Source organism: Gallus gallus, chromosome Z (genome assembly GCF_016699485.2).
Source record: "Gallus gallus isolate bGalGal1 chromosome Z, bGalGal1.mat.broiler.GRCg7b, whole genome shotgun sequence".
Classification (NCBI taxonomy): Eukaryota; Metazoa; Chordata; class Aves; order Galliformes; family Phasianidae; genus Gallus; species Gallus gallus.
The window spans coordinates 97935-115910 of record NC_052572.1 but is presented as its reverse complement, the minus strand read 5'-3'; the positions used below and the strand labels follow the sequence as shown (position 1 = coordinate 115910).

At 52.3% G+C, this 17976-nt stretch overlaps 1 protein-coding gene across 1 annotated transcript in view; it reads right to left on the bottom strand.

Moving 5' to 3' along the window:
• The window catches only part of LOC121108244 (mothers against decapentaplegic homolog 4-like), a 40666-nt gene extending 24443 nt beyond the window's left edge, over positions 1 to 16223 (bottom strand). The window contains exons 1-2 of the mRNA XM_040655664.2: positions 15715 to 16223; positions 1086 to 1115 (exon numbers count right to left, since the gene is read on the bottom strand). Of these exons, the coding sequence (XP_040511598.1) occupies positions 1086 to 1115; positions 15715 to 16129 (445 nt within the window). The 5' untranslated portion in view covers positions 16130 to 16223. The remainder of the gene's footprint in view (positions 1 to 1085; positions 1116 to 15714) is intronic.
• Between the last annotated feature and the right edge of the window lie 1753 nt (positions 16224 to 17976).

Below are 17976 nucleotides of genomic sequence, written 5' to 3'. Positions count from 1 at the left end.
CCCCCCAAATTCCCCTTTTTGACCCCAAAATTCCCCTTTTGGACCCCAAATACCCCAAAATGGCACTTTTGGACCCCAAACCCCTCCCAAAATTCCCCTTTTTGACCCCAAATAACCCCAAAATGGCACTTTTGGACCCCAAAATTCCCCTTTTTGACCCCAAATACCCCCAAAATGGCACTTCGGGACCCCAAAATTCCCCTTTTGGACCGCAAATCCTCCCCAAAAATGGCACTTTTGGACTCCAAATCCCCCCCAAAATTCCCCTTTTTGACCCCAAAATGGCACTTTTTGACCCCAGAATTCCACTTTCTGACCCCAAAATGGCACTTTTGGACCCCAAAATTCCCCTTTTGGACCCCAAATAACCCCAAAATGGCACTTTTGGACCCCAAAATTCCCCTTTTGGACCTCAAAATTCCCCTTTTTGACCCCAAATCCCCCCCAAAATGGCACTTTTTGACCCCAAAATTCCCCTTTTGGACCCCAAATAACCCAAAAATTGCACTTTTGGACCCCAAATCCCCCCCAAAATTCCCCTTTTTGACCCCAAAATTCCCCTTTTTCACCCCAAATACCCCCAAAATGGTTCTTTTTGACCCCAGAATTCCCCTTTTAGACCCCAAATACCCCCAAACAAGGGCACTTTTGGACCCCAAAATGGCACTTTTGGACCCCAAATCCCCCCAAAATTCCCCTTTTGGACCCCAAAATGGCACTTTTTGACCCCAAAATGGCACTTTTGGACCCCAAATCCCCCCAAAATTCCCCTTTTGGACCCCAAAATGGCACTTTTTGACCCCAAAATGGCACTTTTGGACCCCAAATACCCCAAAAATGGCACTTTTGGACCCCAAATACCCCAAAAATGGCTCTTTTTGACCCCAAAATTCTCCTTTTGGACCACAAATAACCCCAAAATTCTCCTTTTGGACCCCAAATAACCCCAAAATTCCCCTTTTGGACCCCAAATACCCCCCAAAATTCCCCTTTTTGACCCCAAAATGGCACTTTTGGACCCCAAATTCGGCCCCAAAAGCCCTTTTTGACCCCCCAAAAACCCCATTATTACCCCCATTCCTCACCAGAGCTCTGCAGGGTCAGCCCGGACAGATCTGCAATGGGAACACAGCCATTAACGGCCTTATTAATGCCATTAATAGCCTTATTAATCCACTAATAACACTGCTAACAGCCGTACTACCAAAACAACTGACACTAATAGCGCTATTAATCAGCTAATAGTAGGATTAATGGGATTATTAATGGCTTAATCAGCCTATTAGTATGCCTAATAGGCATACAGATGGCACCAATAGCGTTATTAATGAGCTAATAGTGAGATTAATACCATTATTAATACATTAAGAGGGCTATCGATGGCATTAATACCGGTAGACACAAAGTTAATACCACTATAAATGGATTAATAATGAGATTAATGGGATTATTAATGGACTAATGGGGCTATTAATGCAATCTATTGAAAATCAGATGGAATTAATAGCATTATTAGTCAGATTGGGACAATTATTAATGGGTTAACGGGGTATTGATGGCATTAATAGGGATACAAATGGAATTAATAGCATTATTGAGGGATTAATAGTGGGATTAATGGGATTATTAATGGCTTAATGAGGCTATTAGTACGGCTAATACACATACAGATGGCACTAATAGCGTTATTAATGAGCTAATAGTGAGATTAATAGGATTATTAATACATTAAGGGGGCTATCAATGGCATTAATACTGGTAGACATAAAGTTAATACCACTATACATGAATTAATAATGAGATTAATGGGATTATTAATGGACTAATGAGGCTATTAATGCAAATTATCAAACTATAGATGCAATTAATAGCATTATTAGTCAGACTGGTAGAATTATTAATGGATTAACGGGGTTATTGATGGCATTAATAGGGATACAAATGGAATTAATAGCATTATTGAGGGGTTAATAGTGGGATTAATGGGATTATTAATGGCTTAATGAGGCTATTAGTATGGCTAATAGGCATACAGACAGCACTAATAGCGTTATTAATGAGCTAATAGTGAGATTAATACCATTATTAATACATTAAGAGGGCTATCGATGGCATTAATACCGGTAGACACAAAGTTAATACCACTATAGATGGATTAATAATGAGATTAATGGGATTATTAATGGACTAATGGGGCTATTAATGCAAGTTATCGAACTATAGGTGCAATTAATAGCATTATTAGTCAGATTGGCACAATTATTAATGGATTAACGGGGTTATTGATGGCATTAATAGGGATTCAAATTGAATTAATAGCATTACTGAGGCTTTAATAGTGAGATTAATAGGATTATTAATGGCTTAATGAGGCTATTGATATGCCTAATAGGCACACAGACGGCACTAATAGCGTTATTAATGGGCTAATAGTGGGATTAATATGATTATTAATACATTAATGGGGTTATTAATGGCATTAATAAAAATAAAGATGAAATTAATACCATTATTGATAAGTTAATAATGAATTTAATACTATTATTAATGGATTGAGTTATTAGGAGCATTAATAGCAATACAAATAGCATTAATAACATTATGGATGGATTAATAATGACATTGATGGGATCATTAATGGATTAATAGCACTCCTGATGCATTATTAACGGATTGGTGGGGCTATTAATGGAATTAATAGGATTATTAATTGGATTAATTGGGGTATTAGAAGGATAAATGGGGCTATTAATGGCATTAATCAGAGTATAAATGGGATCAGTGAGGTTATTAATGCGCTAAAGGGGTTATTAATGGGATTGATTGAGTTATTAATGGATTAATAGGGCTATTAATGGGGTTATTAATGGAATTAATAGAGTTATTAATGAGCTAATGGGATTATTATTGCGATTACTGGGGTTATTCATAGCATTAATTACATTATTAATGGTATTAACTGGAATATTAATGGGACCACTGGGTAATTAATAGGATTCATGGGGCTATTAATGGCATTGATGAGGTTATTAATGGCATTAATGGGGTTATTAATGGGATTAATGGGGTTATTAATGGGCTTAATGGGTTCTTAATGGAGCGGAATGGGAATGGGGTTGGAAGGAAAACGTGGAGTGGAATCGGAGCGGAAATGGAATGGGATTCAATGGGGCTCAATGGGATCCAATGGGATTCAATGGGGTTCAATGGGATCCAATGGGATCCAATGGGGCTCAATGGGGTTCAATGGGAGTCAATGGGGGGGGAAAACGTGGAGTGGAATCGGAGCTGAAATGGAATGGGATTCAATGAGATCCAATGGGATTCAATGGGGTCCAATGGGATCCAATGGGATCCAATGGGATTCAATGGGGCTCAATGGGGTTCAATGGGAGTCAATGGGGGTCAATGGGATCCAATGGGAGTCAATGGGGGTCAATGGGGCTCAGTGGGGTTCAATGGGAGTCAATGGGGGGGGGAAAACGTGGAGTGGAATCGGAGCTGAAATGGAATGGGATTCAATGGGGCTCAATGGGATCCAATGGGATTCAATGGGGTTCAATGGGATCCAATGGGATTCAATGGGGGTCAATGGGATTCAATGGGGGTCAATGGGATCCAATGGGATTCAATGGGGGTCAATGGGGCTCAATGGGATTTAATGGGGTTCAGTGGGGCTCAATAGGATGCAATGGGGTTCAATGGGGTAAAAGGGGATTCAATGGGGTTCAATAGGGGTCAATGGGATTTAATGGGGTTCAGTGGGGCTCAATGGGATTCAGTGGGGTTCAATGGGATCCAATGGGATTCAATGGGGTCCAATGGGATCCAATGGGATTCAATGGGAGTCAATGGGGGGGGAAAACGTGGAGTGGAATCGGAGCGGGAATGGAATGGGATTCAATGGGGCTCAATGGGATCCAATGGGATTCAATGGGGGTCAATGGGATCCAATGGGAGTCAATGGGGGTCAATGGGATTCAATGGGGGTCAATGGGATCCAATGGGATTCAATGGGGGTCAATGGGGCTCAATGGGATTTAATGGGGTTCAGTGGGGCTCAATAGGATCCAATGGGGTTCAATGGGGTAAAAGGGGATTCAATGGGGTTCAATAGGGGTCAATGGGATTTAATGGGGTTCAGTGGGGCTCAATGGGATTCAGTGGGGTTCAATGGGATCCAATGGGGTTCAATGCGATCCAATGGGATTCAATGGGGGTCAATGGGGCTCAGTGGGGTTCAATGGGAGTCAATGGGGGGGGAAAACGTGGAGTGGAATCGGAGCTGAAATGGAATGGGATTCAATGGCGCTCAATGGGATTCAATGGGGGTCAATGGGGGTCAATGGGAGTCAATGGGATCCAATGGGATTCAATGGGGTTCAATGGGATCCAATGGGGTTCAATGGGGTTCAATGGGATTCAATGGGATCCAATGGGATTCAATGCGTTTTAATGGGGCTCAATGGGGTAAAAGGGGATTCAATGGGATTCAATGGGATTCAGTGGGGTTCAGTGGGGTTTAATGGGATTGAATGGGGTTCAATGGGGTTCAATGGGGCTCAGTGGGGTTCAATGGGGTTTAATGGGGTTCAATGGGGCTCAGTGGGGTTCAATGGGGTTCAGTGGGGCTCAATGGGATCCAATGGGATCCAATTGGATTCAGTGGGGCTCAATGGGATTCAATGGGGGTCAATGGGATCCAATGGGATTCAATGGGGCTCAATGGGATCCAATGGGATTCAATGGGGGTCAATGGGGCTCAAAGGGATTTAATGGGGTTCAGTGGGGCTCAATGGGATTCAGGGGGGTTCAATGGGATCCAATGGGGTTTAATGGGGTTCAGTGGGATTCAATGGGGCTCAATGGGGGTCAATGGGATTCAATGGGGTTCAGTGGGATTCAATGGGGTTCAATGGGGCTCAGTAGGATCCAATGGGGTTCAATGGGGTAAAAGGGGATTCAATGGGGTTCAATAGGGGTCAATGGGATTTAATGGGGTTCAGTGGGGCTCAATGGGATTCAGTGGGGTTCAATGGGATCCAATGGGATTCAGTGGGGTTCAGTGGGGTTTAATGGGATTGAATGGGGTTCAATGGGGTTAAATGGGGCTCAGTGGGGTTCAATGGGGTTTAATGGGGTTCAATGGGGTTCAATGGGGTTCAGTGGGGTTTAATGGGGTTCAATGGGGTTCAGTGGGGTTCAATGGGATCCAATGGGGCTCAATGGGATTCAATGGGGGTCAATGGGATCCAATGGGATTCAATGGGGGTCAATGGGGCTCAATGGGATTTAATGGGGTTCAGTGGGGCTCAATGGGATTCAGGGGGGTTCAATGGGATCCAATGGGGTTCAATGGGGCTCAATGGGGTAAAAGGGGATTCAATGGGGTTCAATGGGGCTCAATGGGATTCAATGGGGCTCAATGGGGGTCAATGGGAGTCAATGGGATCCAATGGGATTCAATGGGGTTCAATGGGATCCAATGGGATTCAATGGGGTTCAATGCGTTTTAATGGGGCTCAATGGGGTAAAAGGGGATTCAATGGGATTCAATGGGGCTCAGTGGGGTTCAGTGGGGTTTAATGGGATTGAATGGGGTTCAATGGGGTTAAATGGGGCTCAGTGGGGTTCAATGGGGTTTAATGGGGTTCAATGGGGTTTAATGGGGTTCAATGGGGCTCAGTGGGGTTCAATGGGGTTCAGTGGGGTTTAATGGGGTTCAATGGGGTTCAGTGGGGCTCAATGGGATCCAATTGGATTCAATGGGGCTCAATGGGATTCAATGGGGGTCAATGGGATCCAATGGGATTCAATGGGGGTCAATGGGGCTCAATGGGATTTAATGCGGTTCAGTGGGGCTCAATGGGATTCAGGGGGGTTCAATGGGATCCAATGGGGTTTAATGGGGTTCAGTGGGATTCAATGGGGCTCAATGGGGGTCAATGGGATTCAATGGGGTTCAGTGGGACTCAATGGGGTTCAGTGGGGCTCAATAGGATCCAATGGGGTTCAATGGGGTAAAAGGGGATTCAATGGGGTTCAATGGGGTTTAATGGGGGTCAATGGGGCTCAATGGGGTTCAGTGGGATTCAGTGGGGTTCAATGGGATTCAATGAGGCTCAATGGGGCTCAATGGGATTTAGTGGGGTTCAATGGGGCTCAATGGGGTAAAAGGGGATTCAATGGGGTTCAATGGGAATGGGAGGGGAAGGAAAACCTGGGGTGGAATTGGGGTGGGAATGGGATGGGGGATCCTATGGGGGTAATGGGGGATCCTATGGGGGAATGGGGGATCCTATGGGGTAATATGGGACAGAATGGGGGATCCTATGGGGTAATGAGGGGATCCTATGGAGTAATAGGGGATGAAATGGGGGATCCTATGGGGTAATACGGGATGCAATGGGGGATCCTATGTGGCAATGGGGGATCCTATGGGGCAATGGGGGATCCTATGGGGGATCCTATGAGGTAATGGGGGATCCTATGGGGTAATGGGGGATCCTATAAGGGTTCCTGTGGGGTAATGGCGGATCTTATGGGATAATATGGGCATCCTATGGGGCAATGGGAGTTCCTATGGGGGAATATAGGGACTCAATGGGGGATCCTATGGGGCCATGGGGGATCCTATGTGTTAATATGGAAACCGTATGTGTTAATAGGGGATCCTATGGGGCAATGGGGAATTCTATGGGGTAACATAGGGAGACTCTATGGGGCAATGGGCGATCCTATATACTAACAGGCCATGCTATGTGCTACTACAGCACCCCCCCAACCCCCATAACCCCCCATAAACCCCCCATAAACCCCCAAACCCCCCCATAAACCCCCCCAAAACCCCCATAAACCCCATAACCCCTCACCGATACCCCAGAAACCCCCATAAAACCCCATTATCCCCCATAACCCCCCGCAGTCCCCCATAAGCCCCCCATAAAAGCCCATATAAACCCCCCATAGAACCCCATAACCCCCCCAGTCCCCCATAAACGCCCAAAGAACCCCATAAAACCTCATAAAAACCCCATAACCCCCCATAACCCCCCGCAGTCCCCCATAAGCCCCCCATAAAACCCCATATAAACCCCCCATACAACCCCATAATCCCCTCAAAACCCCCCATAGAGCCCCATAGAACCCCATAACCCCCCATAAACTCCTATTAAACCCTCATAATACCCCAAAAAAGCCCGCATAAACCCCCATTATCCCCCCTCAATCCACCATAAACCCCCATAGAACCCCATAAACCCCCCCCAGTCCCCCACAGAACCCCATAGGCCTCCATAACCCCCCATATTCCCCCATAGGGCCCCCTAGAACCCCATATAAACCCCCCATTATCCCCCCATAGGCCCCCATATTCCCCCATAAAACCCCATAGGCCCCCTTAGAACTCCATAGAACCCCATAACCCCCCATTATCCCCCCCCAGTTCCCCATAGTCCCCCATAGAACCCCATAACCCCCCATTATCCCCCCCCAGTTCCCCATAAACCCCCATAGAACCCCATAGGCCCCCATAAATCCCCCATAGGCCCCCATAGAACCCCATATAACCCCCCCATAGAACCCCATAACCCTCCAGAAACCCCCCATAGAACCCCCATAGAACCCCATAGCCCCCCATAAACCCCCCATAGAACACCAAAACCCCCCATTATCCCCCCTCAGTCCCGCGTAAACCCCCATAGAACCCCATAGGCCCCCACAGAACCCCATATAAACCCCCCATAGAACCCCATAGGCCCCCATAAAACCCCCCATAGAACCCCATAACCCCCATAAACCCCCCATAGAACCCCATATAAACTCCCCATAGAACCCCATAGGCCCCCATAAAACCCCCCATAGAACCCCCATAAACCCCACAAACCCCCCACAGAACCCCATAACCCCCCCAAACCCCCCCAAATCCCCACCATAAACCCCCATAGAACCCCATATAAACCCCCCATTATCCCCCCATAAACCCTTCATAACCCCCCCATATTCCCCCATAGAACCCCATAGGCCCCTATTGTCTCCCCATAACCCCCCAATAAACCTCCATAGGCCCCCATAGAACCCCATAGGCCCCCATATTTCCCCATAGGCCCCCATATTCCCCCATAGACCCCCATAGGCCCCCATAGAACCCCATAACCCCCCATTATCCCCCCATAAACCGCCATAGAACCCCCATAGAACCCCATAACCCCCCCCAGTCCCCCATAAACCCCCCATAGAACCCCATATAAACCCCCCATAGAACCCCATAGTCCCCCATATTCCCTCATAGGCCCCCATATTCCCCCATAGAACTCCATAGGCCCCCATATTCCCCCATATTCCCCCATAAACCCCCCATAGAACCCCATATAAACCCCCATAGTCCCCCATAGAACCCCATAACCCCCCCATAACCCCCATAAACCCCCATAGAACCCCATAAACCCCCATAAAACCCCATAAAACCCCATAGAACCCCATAGGCCCCCATAGAACCCCATAGGCTCCCATATAAACCCCGCATAGAACCCCATAGAACCCCATAGACCCCCATATAAACCCCCATAAAGCCCCATAGAACCCCATAAACCCCCATAAACCCCCCATAGAACCCCATATAAACCCCCCATAGTCCCCCATAGAACCCCATAGGCCTCCATAACCCCTCATATTCCCCCATAGGCCCCCACAGAACCCCATATAAACCCCCCATTATCCCCCCATAAACCCCCCATATTCCCCCATAGGCCCCCATATAAACCCCGCATAGTCTCCCATAGTCCCCCATAGACCCCCATAAACCCCCATAGACCCCCATAGAACCCCATAAACCCCCATAGACCCCCATATTCCCCCATAGAACTCCATAGGCCCCCATAGGCCCCCATTGTCTCCCCATAACCCCCCATAAACCTCCATAGGCCCCCATAGAACCCCATAGGCCCCCATATTCCCCCATAGGCCCCCATAGAACCCCATAGTCCCCCATAAACCCCCATAGAACCCCATATCTACCCGCCATATTCCCCCATAGAACTCCATAGGCCTCCATTGTCCCCCCATAACCCCCCATAAACTCCCATTGGCCCCCATTATCCCCCCTCAGTCCCCCATAAACCCCCCATAACCCCCCATAGAACCCCATAAACCCCCCATAAACCCCCATAACCCCCCATAGAACCCCATAGACCCCCATTATCCCCCCTCAGTCCCCCATAACCCCCCATAGAACCCCATAGGCCCCCATAAACCCCTCATAACCCCCCATAGAACCCCATAACCCCCCATAGAACCCCATAAACCCCCCATAAACCCCCATAGAACCCCATATTCCCCCATAGAACTCCATAGGCCCCCATTGCCCCCCCATAACCCCCCATAAACCCCCATAACCCCCCATAGGCCCCCATTATCCCCCCTCAGTCCCCCATAGCCCCCCATAAACCCCCATAGACCCCCATGGAACCCCATAGTCCCCCATAAACCCCCATAGAAGCCCATATGAACCCCTCATAGAACCCCATAGAACTCCATAGGCCCCCATATTCACCCATAAGCCCCCATAGACCCCCATTTTCCCCCCCCACTCCCCCATAAACCCCCATAAACCCCCCATAGAATCCCCATAAGCCCCCATAGGCCCCCATTATCCCCCCTCACTCCCCCATAGGCCCCCATATTCCCTCATAAACCCCCCATAGAACCCCATATAAACCCCCCATAGTCCCCCATAGAGCCCCATAGGCCCCGATATTCCCCCATAGTCCCCCATAGGCCCCCATGTTCCCCCATAAACCCCCATAGAACCGCATAGACCCCCATATTCTCCCACATTCCCCCATAGGCCCCCATATAAAGCCCCCGTAGTCCCCCATAGGCCCCCATATTCCCCCATAGAACTCCATAGTCCCCCATAGGCCCCCATTGTCCCCCCATAAACCCCCATAGGCCCCCATAGAACCCCAAAAGCCCCCATATAAACCCTGCATAGAACCCCATAGAACCCCAAAGGCCCCCATATTCCCCCATAGACCCCCATATTCCCCCATATTCCCCCATAGGCCCCCATATAAACCCCCCATAGAACCCCATAAACCCCCCATAACCCCCCATAGAACCCCATAGGCCCCCATATTCCCCCATAGGCCCCCATATAAACCCCCCATAGTCCCCCATAGTCCCACATAGTCCCCCATAGGCCCCCATATTCCCCCATAGGCCCCCATAGGCCCCCATATAATCCCCCATAGTCCCCCATAGAACCCTAGTCCCCCATAGTCCCCCATAGAACCCCATAACCCCCCATTATCCCCCCATAAACCACCATAGAACCCCCATATAAACCCCCATAGGCCCCCATATTCCCCCATAGTCCCCCATAGAACCCCATATCAACCCCCCATAGTCCCCCATGGAACCCCATAGGCCCCCATTGTCCCCCCATAACCCCCCATAAACCTCCATAGGCCCCCATAGAACCCCATAGGCCCCCATATTTCCCCATAGACCCCCATAGTCCCCCATATTCCCCCATAGGCCCCCATATAAACCCCCCATAGTCCCCCATAGTCCCCCATAGAGCCCCATAGACCCCCATAGACCCCCATATTCCCCCATAGAACCCCATAGGCCCCCATAGAACCCCATAGGCCCCCATTATCCCCCCATAAAACCCCCCATAGGCCCCCATAGAACCCCATAGTCCCCGATAAACCCCCCATAGAACCCCATATAAACCCCCCATAGTCCCCCATATTCCCCCATAGGCCCCCATATAAACCTCCATAGTCCCCCATAGAACCCCATAGGCCCCCATATTCCCCCATAGTCCCCCATAGAACCCCATATTCCCCCATAGAACCCCATAGGCCCCCTTATTCCCCCATAGAACCCCATAGGCCCCCTTATTCCCCCATAGAACCCCATAGGCCCCCATAAACCCCCATAATCCCCCATAGCCCCCCATATTCCCCCATAACCCCCCATAGAACGCCATAGTCCCCCATATTCTCGCATAGTCCCCCATAGGCCCCAATATTCCCCCATAGAAACCCATAGGCCCCCATATAAACCCCCCATAGTCCCCCATAGTCCCGCATAGAACCGCATAGACCCCCATAGGCGCCCATAGAACCCCATAACCCCCCATTATCCCCCCATAAACCGCCATAGAACCCCCATAACTCCCCATAAACCTGCAAAGAACCCCCATAGAACCCCATAACCCCCCCCAGTCCCCCATAAACCCCCATATTCCCCCATAGGCCCCCATATTCCCCCATAGTCCCCCACAGAACCCCATATCAACCCCCCATAGGCCCCCATAGAACCCCATAGGCCCCCATATAAACCCCTATAGTCCCCCATAGAACCTCATAACCCCCCATAGAACCCCATAACCCCCCATAAACCCCACATAAACCCCCATAGACCCCCATTATCCCCCCCCCAGTCCCCCATAAGCCCCCATAGAACCCCATAGGCCCCCATTGTCCCCCATAACCCCCCATAGGCCCCCATATTCCCCCATATTCCCCCGTAGGCCCCCATATAAACCCCCATAGGCCCCCATAGAACCCCATAGTCCCCCATATTCCCCCTTAAACCCCCATAGAACCCCATAGACCCCCATATTTCCCCATAGACCCCCATAGTCCCCCATATTCCCCCATAGGCCCCCATATAAACCCCGCATAGTCCCCCATAGGCCCCCATAGACCCCCATAACCCCCCATAGAACCCCATAGACCCCCATTATCCCCCCTCATAACCCCCCCATAAACCCCCATAGAACCCCATAGGCCCCCATAGTCCCCCATAGAACCCCATAAACCCCCATAAACCCCCCATAGGCCCCCATAACCCCCCATAAACCCCCATAGAACCCCATATTCCCCCATATTCCCCCATAGGCCCCCATAGAACCCCCATAGAACCCCATAACCCCCCATTATCCCCCCCCAGTCCCCCATAAACCCCCATAGAACCCCATAGACCCCCATTATCCCCCCCCAGTCGCCCGTAAACCCCCCATAACCCCCCATAGAACCCCATAGGCCCCCATAAACCCCCCATAGAACCCCATATAAACCCCCCATAGTCCCCCATAGAACCCCATAGGCCCTCATAAAGCCCCATAGAACCCCATAACCCCCCATAAACCCCCATAACCCCCCATAGAACCCCATAGGCCCCCATATTCCCCCATAGAACTCCATAGGCCCCCATAGGCCCCCACTGTTCCCCCATAACCCCCCATATAAACCCCGCATAGTCCCCCATAGTCCCCCATAGAACCTCATAGCCCCCCATAGACCCCCATTATCCCCCCATAAACCGCCATAGAACCCCCATATAAACCCCCATAGAACCCCATAGGCCCCCATAGGCCCCCATATAAACCCCCACAGACCCCCATAGGCCCCCATATCCCCCCATAGGCCCCTATAGACCCCCATATAAAGCCGCCATAGTCCCCCATAGAGCCCCATAGGCCCCCATATAAACCCCCTATAAACCGCCATAGAACCCCCATACACGCCCATATAAACCCCCCATAGTCCCCCATAGACCCCCATAGAACGCCATAGGCCCCCATAAACCCCCCATAGAACCCCATATAAACCCCCCACAGTCCCCCATAGAACCCCATAGGCCCCCATATTCCCCCATAACCCGCCATAAACCCCCCATAGTCCCCCATAGACCCCCATAGTCCCCCATAGAACCCCATAACCCCCCGTATTCCCCCATAAACCCCCATAGAACCCCATAGGCCCCCATATTCCCCCATAGGCCCCCACAGAACCCCATATAAACCCCCCATAGTCCCCCATAGACCCCCATATTCCCCCATAGAACCCCATAGGCCCCCATATAAACCCCCATAGATCCCCATAGAGCCCCATAGAACCCCATAAAGCCCCATAGACCCCCATAGTCCCCCATAGACCCCCATAGAGCCCCATAGGCCCCCATTGTCCCCCCATAACCCCCCATAAACCCCCATAGGCCCCCATATTCCCCCATAGGCCCGCATATAAACCCCCCATAGTCCCCCATAGACCCCCATAGTCCCCCATAGAACCCCATAGGCCCCCATAAGCCCGCATAGGCCCCCATATAAACCCCGCATAGTCCCCCATAGTCCCCCATAGAACCCCATAGCCCCCCATAAGCCCCCATAGAACCCCATAGAACCCCATAACCCCCCATTATCCCCCCATAAACCGCCATAGAACCCCCATATAAACCCCCATAGGCCCCCATAGACTCCGATAGAACCCCATAGGCCCCCATATAAACCCCCCATAGTCCCCCATAGAACCCCGTAGGACCCCATAGCCCCCCATTTTCCCCCCCCAGTCCGCCATAAACCCCCATAGAACCCCATAGGCCCCCATATTCCCCCATATTCCCCCATAGAACCCCATATCAACCCCCCATAGTCCCCCATGGAACCCCATAGGCCCCCATTGTCCCCCCATAACCCCCCATAAACCCCCATAGAGCCCCATAGGCCCCCATATAAACCCCCCATAGTCCCCCATAGAGCCCCATAGACTCCCATAGTCCCCCATATTCCCGCATAGTCCCCCATAAACCCCCATAAACCCCCCATAGAACCCCATAGTCCCCCATAGGCCCCCATTATCCCCCCTCAGTCCCCCATAGGCCCCCGTATTCCCCCATAACCCCCCATAGAACCCCATAGACCCCCATTATCGCCCCGCAGTCCCCCATAAACCCCCCATAGAACCCCATAGACCCCCATATTCCCCCATATTCCCCCATAGGCCCCCATATAAACCCCGCATAGTCCCCCATAGACCCCCATATTCCCCCATAGAACCCCATAGGCCCCCATATAAACCCCGCATAGTCCCCCATAGACCCCCATAGAACCCCATAAACCCCCATAGTCCCCCATAGACCCCCATATTCCCCCGTAGAACTCCATAGGCCCCCATATAAACCCCCATAGTCCGCCATAGAACCCCATAAGCCCCCATAGAACCCCATAACCCCCCAGAAACCCCCCATAGAACCCCCATAGAACTCCATAAACCCCCCATAAACCCCCATGGAACCCCATAGAATCCCATAGGCCCCCATAGAACCCCATAGGCCCCCATATAAACCCGGCATAGAACCCCATAGCCCCCCATAAACCCCCATAGACCCCCATTATCCCCCCATATTCCCCCATAGAACCCCCATAGGCCCCCATAGCCCCCCATCTTCCCCCCTATCCTCACCGATGCCGGGCGAGACGACCCTCTCATAATGATACCCTCCATAAACCCCCATAGAACCCCATTATCCCCTCCCAGTCCCCCATAAACTCCCCATAACCCCCCCCATAAGCCCCCATAACCCCCCATAAACCCGCAAAGAACCCCCATAGAACCCCATAAAACCCCATAGGCCCCCATATTCCCCCATAAACCCCCATATTCCCCCATAGAACTCCATAGCCCCCCATTGTCCCCCCATAAGCCCCCATAGGCCCCCATAGAACCCCATAGCCTCCCATAAACCCCCATTATCCCCCCATAAACCGCCATAGAACCCCCATATAAACCCCCATAGTCCCCCATAGAACCCCATAGGCCCCCATATTTCCCCATAGACCCCCATAGTCCCCCATATTCCCCAATTGGCCCCCATATAAACCCCGCATAGTCCCCCATAGTCCCCCATAGAACCCCATAGTCCCCCATAGAACCCCATAGGCCCCCATATAAACCCCCATAACCCCCCATAGGCCCCCATATAAACCCCCCATAGTCCCCCATAGACCCCCATATTCCCCCATAGAACCCCATAGGCCCCCGTATAAACCCCCCATAGTCCCCCATAGAGCCCCATAGTCCCCCATAAGCCCCCATAGAAGCCCATAGGCCCCCATATTCCCCCATAGGCCCCCATATAAACCCCCCATATTCCCCCATAGTCCCCCATAGAGCCCCATAGGCCCCCATATTCCCCCATAGGCCCACATAGACCCCCATATAAACCCCCATAGTCCCCCATAGAACCCCATAGGCCCCCATATTCCCCCATAGGCCCCCATATAAACCCCCCATATTCCCCCATAGTCCCCCATAGAGCCCCATAGACCCCCATATTCCCCCATAGGCCCCCATAGACCCCCATATAAACCCCGCATAGTCCCCCATAGTCCCCCATAGAACCCCATAAACCCCCATAGTCCCCCATAGACCCCCATATTCCCCCATAGAACCCCATATTCCCCCATATTCCCCCATAGGCCCCCATATAAACCCCCCATATTCCCCCATAGTCCCCCATAGAGCCCCATAGACCCCCATAGACCCCCATATTCCCCCATAACCCCCCATAGGCCCCCATATTCCCCCATAGGCCCCCATATAAACCCCCCATAGTCCCCCATAGAACCCCATAACCCCCCATTATCCCCCCATAAACCGCCATAGAACCCCCATATAAACCCCCATAGTCCCCCATAGAGCCCCATAGATCCCCATAGTCCCCCATAGAACCCCATATTCCCCCATAGGCCCCCATATTCCCCCGTATTCCCTCATAGGCCCCCATAGTCCCCCATAAAACCCCATAGGCCCCCATTATCCCCCCATAAACCGCCATAGAACCCCCATATAAACCCCCATAGTCCCCCATAAACCCCCATAGCCCCCCATAGCCCCCCATATCCCCCCCTATCCTCACCGATGCCGGGCGAGACGACCCTCTCGTAGTGATACGGATTGACACACACGCTATCGCACTTGAGATCGAAGGCGTACTGGCAATACTTGACGTGCTTCAACTCGTTCTTATGCAGGTCGGGCCAACGCCACAGGCGGGCGTAGATGACGTGAGGGAAGCCTTTCCTCCCCGCCACCTGCAGCCGCCCGTCCAACGTCCGTTGGATGGTCACGCATTTACTCGGGTGGGCGCCGTTGGTGGTGATGGCGGCGATGAGCGAATCCAGCTCGTCTTTCTTCTCCTTCAGCTTCTTCACCAGGCTCTCGATGGCCCGCTTGGCGAACGTCTCGCTCTCGCCCCCCTGCCGGTGACACATGAGGCTGTGGACGATGCTGAGGCACGCGTCGTTGCTGCTCGGCGGGTTGGAAATGGACATGGCGGCGGAGGGACGGACGGCGAGGCCCGAACGGAAGGCCCGAGGCCGCACGGAGAGGCGACGCGGCCCCCGGGGATGGAGGAGGGGGGCTTCCGGGGGAAGGGGAGGGACTTCCGGGCGGTGGGAGCAGTGCGCATGCGTAACATCCGGGCATTCGCAGGCGACTTCCGGTATAAGGGAGCAGAGCGCATGCGCCACATACGGGCATTGGGAAGCGACTTCCGCTATGCGGGAGCACTGCGCATGCGCGATATCCGGGCATTCGCAGGCGACTTCTGGTATTAGAAAGCAGTGCGCATGTGCAACATCCGGGCATTGGGAAGCTACTTCTGGTGTTAGGGAGCAGTGCGCATGCGCGACATTCGGGTGTTGGGAAGCGACTTCCGGTGTTAGGGAGCAGGGCGCATGCGCAACATACGGGCACTGGGATGAGACTTCCGGTATAAGGGAGCAGTGCGCATGCGCGATATCCGGGCATTGGGAAGCGACTTCCGGTGTTACGGAGCAAAGCGCATGCGCGATATCCGGGCATTCGCAGGCGACTTCTCGTATTGCGGAGCAGTGCGCATGCGCGATATCCGGGCATTGGGAAGCTACTTCTGGTGTTAGGGAGCAGGGCGCATGCGTCACATACGGGCACTGCGATGAGACTTCCGGTATAAGGGAGCAGTGCGCATGCGCGACATCCGGGCATTGGGATGCTGCTTCTGGTGTTAGGGAGAAGGGCGCATGCGCGATATCCGGGCACTGGGACACCACTTCCGGTATTAGGGAGCACAGCGCATGCGCCAAATACGGGCATTCGGACAGGACTTCCGGGTATTGGGAGCAGAGCGCATGAGCGACATCCGGGGATTAGGAAGCTACTTCCGGTGTTGGGGAGAAGGGCGCAAGCGCGATATACGGGCATTGGAATGCTACTTCCGGTATAAGGGAGCACAGCGCATGCGCCATATCCGGGCATTCGCAGGCGACTTCCGGTATAAGGGAGCAAAGCGCATGCGCTATATCCGGGCATTCGCAGGCGACTTCTGGTATTAGGAAGCAGTGCGCATGCGCGATATCCGGGCATTGAGAAGCGACTTCCGGTGTTAGGGAGCAGTGCGCATTCACAACATACGGGCACTGAAATGAGACTTCCGGTATAAGGGAGCAGTGCGCATGCGCGACATCCGGGCATTGGGAAGCTGCTTCTGGTATGCGGGAGCACTGCGCATGCACGATATCCGGGCATTCGCAGGCGACTTCTGGTATTAGAAAGCAGTGCGCATGTGCAACATCCGGGCATTGGGAAGCTACTTCTGGTGTTAGGGAGCAGTGCGCATGCGCGACATCCGAGTGTTGGGAAGCTACTGGTGGTGTTAGGGAGCAGGGCGCATGCGCCACATCCGGGCACTAAGATGAGACTTCCGGTATAAGGGAGCAGTGCGCATGCGCGACATCCGGGCATTGGGATGCTGCTTCTGGTGTTAGGGAGAAGGGCGCATGCGCGATATCCGGGCACTGGGAGACCACTTCCGGTATTAGGGAGCACAGCGCATGCGCCAAATACGGGCATTCGGACAGGACTTCCGGGTGTTGGGAGCAGAGCGCATGAGCGACACCCGGGGATTAAGAACCCACTTCCGGTGTTGGGGAGAAGGGCGCATGCGCCACATAGGGGCATTCGGATGCGACTTCCGGTATGCGGGAGCAGAGCGCATGCGCGATATCCGGGCATTGGGAAGCGACTTCCGGTTTTACGGAGCAAAGCGCATGCGCGATATCCGGGCATTCGCAGGCGACTTCTGGTATTGAGGAGCAGTGCGCATGCGCGATATCCGGGCATTGGGAAGCGACTTCCGGTG